Genomic DNA, 12,220 nt, shown 5'->3' with positions numbered 1-12,220 from the left:
CAGTGACACACAGTGGTGGATCACAGTGGGAATAGGCAGACACTTCTCCCTCCCCTTGCCATGGACATCATCTTCAGAAGCTGCTTTTCTTGTCTTTGATTCCAGTTCCCCCTGGGTAGACTCTCCAACGTTCTAGATTTTGCTAAAGGTAAGTCCTTTGGCCTCTGTTACCCATGCTATAGTTTACACGTTAAATGTCTCCAAATATCTGTCCTTGTGTTGAGGGCTTAGCACATAGGGTAGCTCTTTTGGAGATGGTGGAACCTTTGGCAGGTCAGGCTTTGGAGAGTACTTAGGCCATTTGGGGAGCACTCAGTGCAGGGTATAGGACCTTGGTCTCTTTTGTTTTTTATTAACATTTATTACAATGTATTCAATTTGTACCCCAGCTGTGTCCCCCTCCCTTGTCTCCTCCCCATCCCACCCTTCACACCTCTTCTCCCCTATGCCCCTCCCCTAGTTCCCTGATAGAAGAGGTCCTCCTCCCCTTCTATTTGACCCTAGCCTATCAGGTCTTATCAGGACCAGTTGCGTTGTCTTCCTCTGTGGCCTGGCAAGGCTGTGGACCCACAGGGGTCGGTAATCAGAGAGCCCAACACTGAGTTCATGCCAGAGAGTGCCCCTGCTCCCCTTACTAGGGACCCCACTTGGAGACTGAGTCTATGGTTACATCTGAGCTGAGGTTTTAGATCCTCTCCATACATGGTCCTTGGTTGGGGTATCTGTTTCCGCAGGGCTCCCAGGGCTCAGTTTATTTGACTCTGTTGGTCTCCTTTTGGAGCTCCTGTTCCCTCTTTTCTTTTTTCTTTGTGCTTCTTGGTCTATGATACAACAGTTTACTATTATCTGGGCTCCCGCCAGCCTTTACTTCCCTCCCCAGAGGCCCAAAGCAGCGAGACTGCTTAAACTTGAATGAAAATCTCTAGAATTATGAGCCCAAGTAGCCTTTTGTTCTTTATAAATTGATGGCCTCCAGAATGTGGACATTTCAGAGTAGTGACCGAGGGAACACTGATGTGCACAGCCACATCTGCCCTTTCTCCTTCCGTCTGAAAGGTCATGGCGGCCCGTTATGTTCTCTGCAGCTACCACTGCTGCCTGTGTTTGCCTTCTGAGCTCCTCCATGACCTGTGTAAACCAGTCCCTGGATTTACTCCTTTTTAAATGCAAGGAGTAGTTTCTGTTTTCCTAGATGAAGCCTTCCATATAGGCTCACCATAACTGTGTCGTAAACACTCCCTGCATACCGCTCTCGGAGCAAGATAATGCCACAATTTCTCATCAAGCCAGAGCTGACTATCTCATTTCCCAGGGAATATAATATGCCCAGTTTTTAATTGGTTAGTTTGCAGACGCACAGAAATTACTATCTCAATTTTTTCCTGTCTAGTGAACAGTCCAGAAATTATTTATCTACTTGCATACTTTTATAATTCTTTGTTCTTAAAATAAGATGTGTGGCAGTTTTCTCTAAATCTAATATTTAGAAACACAACCTCCCAAATTGCCAAATAATAAACCCCTTAGGCTCAATCATGCTATCTTTTTTCTTTTTTCTTTCTCCTGAACCTAGAAAAAAAACATATACATATATGGTTTATATATGATTTATATATACATATATATACATATACACATGTATATATAAGATATATATATATATATGTATATATGGCTCCTTCTCCTTGCCCCAGGCAGCATCTTCAGAAGTTGTTTCTTGTGTTCGTTGACTCTGGTTCCCCTGGATTGACATTCCAACCTGAAATATTGAATTATCATAATCCCTCGAAGAATAAATTTGCATTAATGCGGAAGAGAAGGGGGTTATAACTGTGGAATGATTAAGGAAGACATGCGTGTTGGCTCTGCTGGCGTGAAACTGTCTCCAGCTGCCCCAGGCATTTGTGTAAATGCCTGAGACTTTGTATATCCCAAGGATAAATGATAGGGGATGAGAGATGAGATTAGGCCAGAGTTGAACAACCACTCCCATCAAACTATGTAGCATTTGCAGGCCATCCTGATATGGGTATGGGAATAAGACAGGGACTCTTCGGTAGACTGACTTGTGTCTGGTAGAGAAACAGTTGAGGCCAATGGCAACAGCATGTGTAACAGCCAGGACAACACGGTGGGAGAGAAGGTCATCTGAGGCCTGGTGTAGGTCTCACAGAAGCGTCGTCCTCTCCAACATTCTTATTCAGGCATCAAGAAGGCAAAGTCTCTCTTTAGTTCACATGGCACAGCCTACGGAACAGCACCAGTTCCTTCAACCTTGCGGCTCCCGCCCGGGAGCCCTTCCCGCCCGGGGGCCCTTCCCGCCCGGGGGGCCTTCCCGCCCGGGGGCCCTTCCCGCCCGGGGGCCCTTCCCGCCCGGAGCTACACCAGCATCTGTCTGCTCTATTGTACATGTGTCCTGCACCTCCCCACACTGAACTTGCACAAATGGAATGACGTTCTGTTTTTATTTTCCATTATTTTAAGAGTCAAGCTTAGGATGTAGGTGGAGAAAAAGAATCAAAGGTTTCTAATTAGGCAGACTCCTATCTCCGGCAGGCCAGAGTTTAAAACACATCACTGTGGTAAATAGATCTGTAAAGCAGTGAAGTGCTCTGGGGTTGTAGGCGCAGCTCAGTGGTAAGGCACTCGCCCGCTGTGTGTAAGATTGTGGGTTCAGTCCCGAGCATACAAACAACGGTAAAAAGAAAAACATGTTGTTTTCGTTTTCAAATTTGTAGTATGTTTACAGAGACCTTTATGCCTGGATCAATCCAGTGGCTTGTCAATTCTTAACAAGGAAAACATGAATGTTTTCCTCCTGTTTTTAAAAATCACCTTCCTCAAGAGATTGTAATTTCTTGGAGGGCAAAGGCCAATGTAATACTCCAGAATGATACTGGAATGATGCATTTTATCCTGTGGCTCTAGGGATGTGTAACCTCAGCCTTCACGGTTTACTAGGGAGAAAAGGACCAATGTAAACTGAATGAAGTACCTACTGTGTGTCCACAGGCACTTGGCAGATTCCGATCACATTTGACCCTCACAAATTTCAAATGAGGGAGTTATTATGCATGCTATTAAAAAGAAAGAAAAAAAAACAGAGCTCAGATTTATTCAAGAAAGGTGACAGAGCAAAGAGGGGGAGCCAGGCCTCTGATATGAAGCCCACACGTTTTCCCTGTATGAGTTCTGATGTTTAATTTTTCAAAAGGACGTGTTCCCTTTCGTTGTGAGCTTTAACACTCATCAAAGGAAATGTCTGTTTATGTAAATTCCCTTCCCTGATAGACAGAGCGATTATTTATAGCCTGTTGACATTTGCTGAGTTTTCCGCTCACATTTACATTAGCCTGACATCCCCAAGAGAAGGATTGGAAATGTTTTGATGGCATGTCAGAAATTTCTAAATGTATATTCACGGATTCATTCCACAAACTCCTTGGAATGTATACTATGTTTAAGGCGCGGTGCTGGGGAGAAACACTGAGGATCTCGCTGGTGCAGTTCCATAGACCATCTGCTGAGGGTGACCACTCTCAAGGACTGACCATTCCAGCAGAGGCTCCAGTGCGCATGGGCCTGCGGTGGGGTTTACCTGTGAGCACCAGGTATATTGTAGGGACCCAAACAAAGACACGTAGGACTTGAGAAAGAAGAACTCAAACGGAGGGAAAATGTCATTAAAGAATTTGGAAAAACACAGTAACAACAACAGCAAATCTTTAAAAAGTCTTTTGCCTGTGTAGTGAAATAATAGGAGGTACAGGATAGAATTCAAGAGTGATGCCCACTATTTCAGAAATGTTTCATCCTGAACTCGTGACTTTGTACTGACTCTTTCAGCACTCTGCTCACCTGGGGCCTGGGGCATACCAAGGCTTCTGTCACCGAACCGTATCCCTAACTTTTATTTTGCTTTTTAATTTTGAGACAGAGTTTTGCAGAATTGCTCATGCTGGCATTGAACACAGCCTGTAGTGCAGACTGGCCTTAAATTCCCAATGCTTGTGCCTCAGGAAAGAGGAGCTGGAGTTGCAGGTCTGTGCCTGTTCCTCCAGATATCCTCTACTTCCTTAAAGCTCAGTTTCCTAACTAGTAAAACACAGGTGTTGATAGTTCTCTCAAACGTGACACTAAGAATCTGGCTTTTTCTAAATTGTCATTTATAAGCACTAGAATGATACAATTATTGGTACTTCATAAAAAATTTCTTTGATGTTCTAACAACCTTGGAAATGAGCATAAGGAAATACACAGAGAAACAGAGTGCCTGACCATTGCTGGCCTAGGGTGCAGTGTACAGCTGGGAGGCAGGAGAGCTTGCCAGAGACATCCCCATCAGCAGAAGTGGAGAGATGGTTAGAAGGTGGATGACGAGTCTACCTTTTGGACATGAAAAGTACAAGATGTTTACACAACACTCAGCACAATCGAAGAGAGGGAAAGTCATTCTCATTACAACTTAGGAGACTAACAAATTGAAAGGAGAGATGCAAAAGCTTTATGTTACTGTTTTGTCTCTATTTTTGCCTCACTAGCTGCCTTCGTTAGCAGCCAGATGAGCATTTTCTTGGTATGCGGCACTATTTCACCTGACTTTATTTAAGATTTGATTATCCTGATTCAGTGCCCACCATTCAAAGTTTCTTAACTCATTTTTAATAAACTCAGAGCATCAAAGACCATTTTTCTACCTGAGCAGGCCAGGGAAAAAAAGAACTAAATAAATACATAAAACCATAGAAGGTGTTTTATTTTGGTTTCTAAAGATCAAGTGTAAAGCGGTCTTGAGTAATATTAAATCCGACTAGGTGTCCAGCTTGCATTGAATAGAATGAGAGCTCTGTTCCCTTTTCCCTATTCACATTAGTTTAGACCCAGAGGATATTTATTAAACAATGAGGAACAGAAGAAACTAATGTTAAGGGAGGAAATTGGTTTTCCTGCACTGCGGTCCAACCTATTTTTAAATTAGCAGAAGCAAGTGTTAATATGAAACCCTCTGACCAGTAATCACATTTTCCTTTCGCTTTGTTGGAAAATCACAGCGGTCCATATTAGCATTTCACACTAGTTAGGAGTGCAGGTAAAGTGGTCCCGACAGACTGTTCAGGGTGAGCACCAGGGAGGGAGAGGTGATGTGGGCAGGAAGGTTCCCTGGAAAAGCACCTCAGTAGGCAATTTCATGTGGAAGCTAAAAAGACTTTTTTTTTTTTGACAGCAATTCAAAAATAAAGCAGAAAAGACAATGAACAGGGCTCCACACCGAGTCAGGTTATAGTTTCCTCAGGTGCTGACACAAAATCAATGTCGCCACCACCTATTGATGATTTATTTCAGTAATTACTCTTGAGCCCATAACTAAAATGCTGTCAAAACAGGACAGCCTTGTGCTGCTAAACGCTTGTGCTTTCTTCTTTCAGTAGATTAATTTACATGTAATAATGAAAACGGCACAGTTCCCTGAAACTTACCAGTCAGCAGTCTATTGGCAGGCCTTGGAGGACAGGGAAGGGAAATTAACAACCACTTTGAAACACCTTTCACTGGGTAACTCAGGAGCAGAGAGCATAGGGAGCAATTTTCTGATTGGTTCGGTTAAGGGGATGGGTCTCTGAGCAAAGTCTGGGAGTGGAGGACTTAGCAGAGCCCCGTGGCTTCTGGAAGGCTCGTAGGCGTTGTCTGCCACAGCATTCCCCACTGTGGTCCCAGGAAGGGCTCTCAAACATTTGCAGAACTTTCCAGATAAGAAATAGTATTTACTTAGTAAGCAGCTGGGGAATGTTTATAAGGAGCTAATCTGGAACGCACGTTTGTGATTTATGAGGCCATATAACGGTGTGTGGAGGCTATGTTTGCAGTATCTGGCAGTGGATCATGGCTTTCCTATCTCGGGAACCATACAGAAGAGCCCCCCCCCCCGCCCCCTGCTTCTAAATTAGGGATTCTGAACATGGGATCTGAAACTGGATGGGATAGGGAAGGTATTTCTTCATTTTCAGTAACATTTTTCAAAACTTTATGATGTGCTTTGAGCACAAACGGAGCTGTGAGGGCAGTGCTAGCAGTACCTGTGGCTTTGAAGGCAACAGAAATCACAGTTTTTAACAATTTTTTTTTTATTTTGCTTACCTTGAAAGGGGTTTTTGAATTTTATGATTTGATCATAGTTATGATTATACTGTTATGTATCATTTACTGTGTTGAAACAGTGCACTGTTTATTCCGTATGTATGAGTGCATTGCGGTATATATGCGTGTTCACGTGGGTGTGTGCAGGTGTGTGAAGGTATGTATACATACGCTTTTAGAGACCGGAGGCTGATGCCCTGCAGTATCACTGTGGATTCTTCACCTTGGTTCTTGAGATGGAGGCCCCATGGACCACGGAAATCAATGACGCAGCTACACCAAGTGGCCAGCGAGCCCCAGGGCTCTACCTGCCTTCAGCACGGGGGCTACAGGCGCGTTCTGCCACACACAGCTTTTATGTAGCTGTTTGAGATCTGAGCTCAAGACATCATGCAAATAGCAGCTGAGGCACCTTTCTACCTGGCAGAGTGGGGTTTTTTTTTCTTTTTTTAAGAATAACAATTTCAATAAACTTGGTTTTGTTTCATATTTTATGCTTCAAAAGTATTTTAATAACTTTGTGCAAAATTAATTCAAAGACCTTAATGTAAAACCTAAAATTAAAAAACATTTAGGAAAAATATATTCAGTAACTATTGTTTGGTGATGTTATTAAAAATGATACTAATGTAATCTATAAAAGGAATAATTAAGTTGGGCTACACTGAAATTAAAAATCTTTATGTAACACTTGGTAAGAGGATAAAACAATCCTAAAATAGAGAAAGCATTGGTAATTTAATATCCGAAAAACCCACTCTTTTCTAGACTACAGACGAAACTCTAAAATTTCAATAATTGAAATAACAGCAAAAATGGACAGTGAGTTTCACCAAAAAATTAATGTAAATGACAAATAAGCACTTTAAATGATGTTTGATGTCACCATTCATAAAGAAATTGTAAGTTAAAATGACAAGTGTGATCTACTACACACAGATCAAAGTGGCTGAAAACACAGGGCAGGGATGCTTGTGGGAAGAGGGGCTAGAGTGCCCTCTGGGCGGGGCCACTGCCAGGCTACCAAATGGGCTCTGGAGGAAAATAAATTAAAAGTTTAAGAAGACTTGCTTGGGTGCTGGAGAGATGGCTCAGCGGTTAAGAGCACTGTCTGCTTTTTCAGAGGTCCTGAGTTCAACTCCCAGCAACCACATGGTGGCTCACAACCATCTACAATGAGATCTGGTGCCTCTTCTGTCATGCAAGCACACATGCAAATAAAATGCTCATATGTAAAAATAAATAAATATTTTTTAAAAAAGAAGACTTGCTTGAAGCTCCCATTACAAACAAGTTCCAGACACAGGCCAGGAGTACCTGGTCAGTGGGCAGGGAAGAGTTAAAACTGAGCTGGTCTGCTTAGAGCAAAACCACACTCTTGCAGGGAACATAGGACCAAGCAAAAGCAGGCTCATTTGTTTGATATCCACATGTTCTTTGGAGCTTGAGCCAGGACAGCCAAGGTGCTCCTGCCTTCTCCTCTCCTCTCCTTTCCTTTCTTCCTTCCTTTAAACCCCCTTTCATTTTTTTAGAGGAAAATCGTTTAGTGGGTTTGACAGGTTGGTGTGATTTCTGTAAGAGCAGCTTCAGAGAGGTCTGCTTCTGAAATCTCCCATTGGAAGAAACAGTAAGATCTGCATAGAAACTAGTTCTGCTTAAAATCCATGCTCACACACACATGCACACATTTATGCATACACACACATACACACTCAACAAGTACACAAATACATATACAACACACATACACATGTACAGATATATGCAAATATACAAATACATAGACACATGCACACCACACATACATGCACACCAGAAAACACATACACAAATGCACACATACATTCATGAACACCACGCGTGTATAGACAAACACATATATACACACATTATACACATGGTCGTACACTTACAAACCCATACCTACACATACGCTTGTACACACACACACACATATGTACAGCTTTGATACTGCTTAGGTTTTCCTTAGGTGCAGTCTCCAGTGATGAAACTGCCTTATACTGCATCTCTCATAATACACTAATGCGTGACTATATCTTAAACTGTCCAGAACTGGGTACGTGTCATCCCATACGCTCAGAAGGCTGGGGCAAGAGGACTGCAGGTTGTAGGCCACCCTGGCAACTTTTCAAGACCTGCTCTCAAAATGCATTTTGAGTGCTAGGGAGTTTAGCTCAGTGGTAGAGCACTTGGCCAACCTAGCAAGGACCTAGGTTCTGTCTCTCACACACACAAACAAACATACCCACAAAACACACACAACACACACACTACACATATGCACAAGTACACCAAAATGCATATACAAATATACACACACATGCACACCACACATACACACACATCATACATACATACGTATTCACACATCATCCACATATATACACAACACACGCACACACAACCCAGATATTTAAAATCAATGTGTCCATCCTGTCATCGTGTAGCACATGAAGAGTAAACACTCCCCAAACAGTTCAGTGTCTCACCAAATTGCAGGCCATTATGAAACCATGTTCCTAGTCTATCTGAACAGAAAATGTGCAGTAAAAATACTACATATTAGTGCTCAGCAGTACGGCTACAAGGCTAGCCCCTTCTTCTTCCTATCACGTGAGTGCGTGAATACAGCTACAAGGCTAGCCCCTTTTTCTTCCTATCACGTGAGTGCGCTAATCAGCTTTTATCACAGGGACAGACTATCTAAAAGAAATCAGTGCCGAGTACCGCAGGATGTGTTGGTTCACGGCTCTGGGGATTCAGCCCAGGGTCAGCTGCTCCATTGCTCTCGTCTTAAACAAGGAGAACTCACAGGAGTCAGAACACGTGGCTGCCCACTTCCCGCCGGCCTTCGACGAGCTGCCCCCGCCCTGTTAGCTCTTCCAGTTAGGAGCTGCTCATTGGGTTTCCGTAGAGGAGGTAACGCCCTCATGGTCCACCATCTGGGGATCAGGCCTGTAGCGTTTCCTATGCAGACCAACAGTAAATTTTTTTTTTTCAGTTTAAATAGTTTTCGCTTTCTAAGCTTTTCTGCTGTTAAAAAATTGGACACAAACACCACTTAGCTTAGGCCTGCAGAAGGCCAGGGTTGTAACCGTCAACTACCTTCCATTCCCGTACCTGCCCCTTGGACAGTCCTCGGGTAGTCACACACTGGAGCTGGGGCCTCTTGTGATCACAGTCCTGTCTCGGGGACCTTGAAGGCCCTGCCTCCTTTAGGCTGTCTTTGTTTTCTTCCATCTGTGCACACTCACTATAAAATTATAGTGCGTAAATACATAAACCATTTTCAGCAGTATCAATTACCGTCAAATACTACATTACCGTATATAGCTGTATGCCCTACCAGGTGTGGCTAGCCCCTTGTGGCACTGCAACACAACCCTGCTTCACACAACTTAATTGATCCTTGAAGCAACTCATTGAAAAGGGAGCTGGTTTTTACGATATCGTCCCTCTAAATCCATGGAGAAACGAAGGCTATACTGCACAGAGCTAATAAATGGTGGAGATGGTAGTTGAGTACATGAGCTGTAGAAGAGTTTCAGGCAGAAAGCACTATATACGAGAGGAAGCAAGGCAGCTTTTCACCATACAACTCATGTCAACTGAAGCACATTAATAGGGCTGATCCATATTTATCAGGCTTTGGGTTATTCCATTTGTATGTAGCATGAATAATCTCATTATTTAGCTTTAGATAGATTTTTTAAAGGTTCTTTTTTTGTGTTTATAAGTCTTTTGCTTACATGTATGTATCCATTCTGCTGGATTTACAAAGGGTTGTAAACCACTATATGGGTACTGGGAATCGAACCTGCATCCTCTATAAGAGCAAGAATTGCTATTAGCCACGGAGCCATCTCTTTAGTTCCTGAATACACACATATCCATATATGAAAACATATGAGTATGCTTATGTATGAGATATATGTGTGTGTACATAGACATATGTTAACACATGAATACAGATATAAGAGAGAATTCAAAAGAATTTCTGAATTCTTTATATCAAGGATTGGCAAGCTATGTCTAAAAGGCCAGATAACTCTTTTATGCTTTGTGAGCCAATGAAATAGCCTGTTATCATTATTTGTATAGCTTTAAAAAATTCCTCATCTTTTGCATAACCTACAAATCTCTGACAGTTTCTTTTGATAAGCCAAACATGTATTCGATTTGATACATTTTAATATAATACATTTTAGTGAGCAAATAAAAGCAAATTTTAACATACTTTTTAAAAACAACTTCATAATAAAAAGTTATCTTTAAAATCTTGATTAAAATGTCCCAGGTAAAATGTTAGATATAGTTAGAAATAAGTAAAATGTCAAATATAGAAAATACTGTGTCAAAATGTTTTGCTTTCATTTCCTCTGATGCTGTATTATATTATGAAACATCAGAGAGGATATTTGACTATTGCTCGTTCTGATACATGTGTGTATGCACACACATTCTTTTCTAACCTACACGCATGCCCTCCAAGTATGGCTCATGTACATGGGTTTGATTTACTCAGAAGTAACACTCAAGGTCACATTTTAGCACTATTAGTATTGTATTATGTCGGCACTAAAGGGCTTAATGGATGTTGAATATTATTTTTTTTGTACCCTGATTTAGCACTTGCAGTGGGTTATTGCTGATCTATGCAACTTTAGAATTAATTGTGCAAATTAGTTCAAGGCAAGCCTGAGTGTGTGAAAAAAGATGACACTCTATGTTAACTTGGTGCTGAAAGCATGTTTGCAGAGCTGTCTCTGAAAAGAAACACAGCCCATTGCTGGAGGCTTTTGTCTAGGTGAGGCCTAGACCCAAACTGAGTCAAGGATGAGTCCAGGTAGTTTAATATATGATATGCTTCACATTTGAAGACAACATCTGCGTTGCAGCTGTCAAATTTTAGTGAGGTTCTAACACACAGTGGCAAAGGCATTTATTGAAAAATAAAAGTGATATATTTTAGGTAACAGGATGTGTTGTGAAGACAGTGAGAGAAAGAAAACAGCGCGACATGAGACAGTCTAATATGATTGGTGTCTTCTGTGTGAAAGCATTAGTGGGTTTATTTAAACTTCACTTGGCATTTCTGCATTTTATGTCAAATCTTGGGGTGGCTTAGAGTGTCAAGAATGCCACTGGAGGAACCTGGAATCTTGAGAAAATACGTGGGCCAACCCAGCAAGCTTTATATTTTCTGGCTTTGAATGGACAATGGGACATATATTGTACATAACTTATATAGACCTATAAGATATGATAAACATAATGAAATCTACACACCTAAAAAAGATAATCAATTGAGCGGACATGGGGTAAGATGATCAATCCTCATTTAGAAAGACAGATGGGATGTGCATTGAACGTATGACAGGAGTCTACTGAGCGCATCTGAAAGACTCTAACTAGCAGTGTTTTCAAAGCAAAGACTCATGACCAAACCTTTGGCAGAGTACAGGGAATCATAAGAAAGAAGGGGAGTTAGTCTGATGGGGAAAGGATAGGAGCTCCACAAGGACCAAATATATCTGGGCACAGGGTCTTTTCTGAGACTGACATTCAACCAAGGACCATGTATGGATATAACCTAGAACCTCCACTCAGATGTAGCCTGTGGTAGCTCAGTAACCAATTGTTTTCCCAAAGTGAGGGGAACAGGGACTATTTCTAACAGGAACTCAATGACTGGCTCTTTGGTCTCCCCACCCCCGAAGGGAGGAGCAGTCCTGTTAGGCCACAGAGGAGGGCTTTGCAGCCAGTCCTGAAGATACCTGATAAAACAGGATCAGATGAATGGGGAGGAGGTCCCCTCCCATCAGTGGACTTGGAAAGGGGCATGGTGGAGATGAGGGAGGGAGGGTGGGATTGGGAGGGAATGAGGGATCGGGACATGGCTGGGATACAGAGTTAATAAAATGTAACTGATAAAAAATAAATAAAAAATAAAAAAAGCAAAAAAACAAGTTAATTAGATGATGCTATACTGAGGCAGTTTATTATAGATACAAATACAGCCCAGCTTAACACATACATATGCATACACATGCATATATGTGCA

The 12,220-nt window shown here is 42.0% G+C and overlaps 2 protein-coding genes across 2 annotated transcripts in view; one reads left to right on the top strand and one right to left on the bottom strand.

The window, feature by feature from the left end:
- Window positions 1–9,088, bottom strand: part of LOC110539933 (glyoxalase domain-containing protein 5) — a 137,530-nt gene extending 128,442 nt beyond the window's left edge. Inside the window, 1 exon segment of the mRNA XM_060373657.1 lies at window positions 8,969–9,088. Coding sequence (XP_060229640.1) covers window positions 8,969–9,088 — 120 coding nt within the window.
- The window catches only part of Samd5 (sterile alpha motif domain containing 5), a 417,785-nt gene that overhangs the window by 296,716 nt on the left and 108,849 nt on the right, over window positions 1–12,220 (top strand). The gene's annotated exons all lie outside the window — the stretch shown is intronic.

This window comes from Meriones unguiculatus, chromosome 20 (genome assembly GCF_030254825.1).
Source record: "Meriones unguiculatus strain TT.TT164.6M chromosome 20, Bangor_MerUng_6.1, whole genome shotgun sequence".
Taxonomy (NCBI): domain Eukaryota; kingdom Metazoa; phylum Chordata; class Mammalia; order Rodentia; family Muridae; genus Meriones; species Meriones unguiculatus.
Note: the sequence above shows the minus strand (reverse complement) of the source record. Positions and strands in the feature narration are given on the sequence as shown.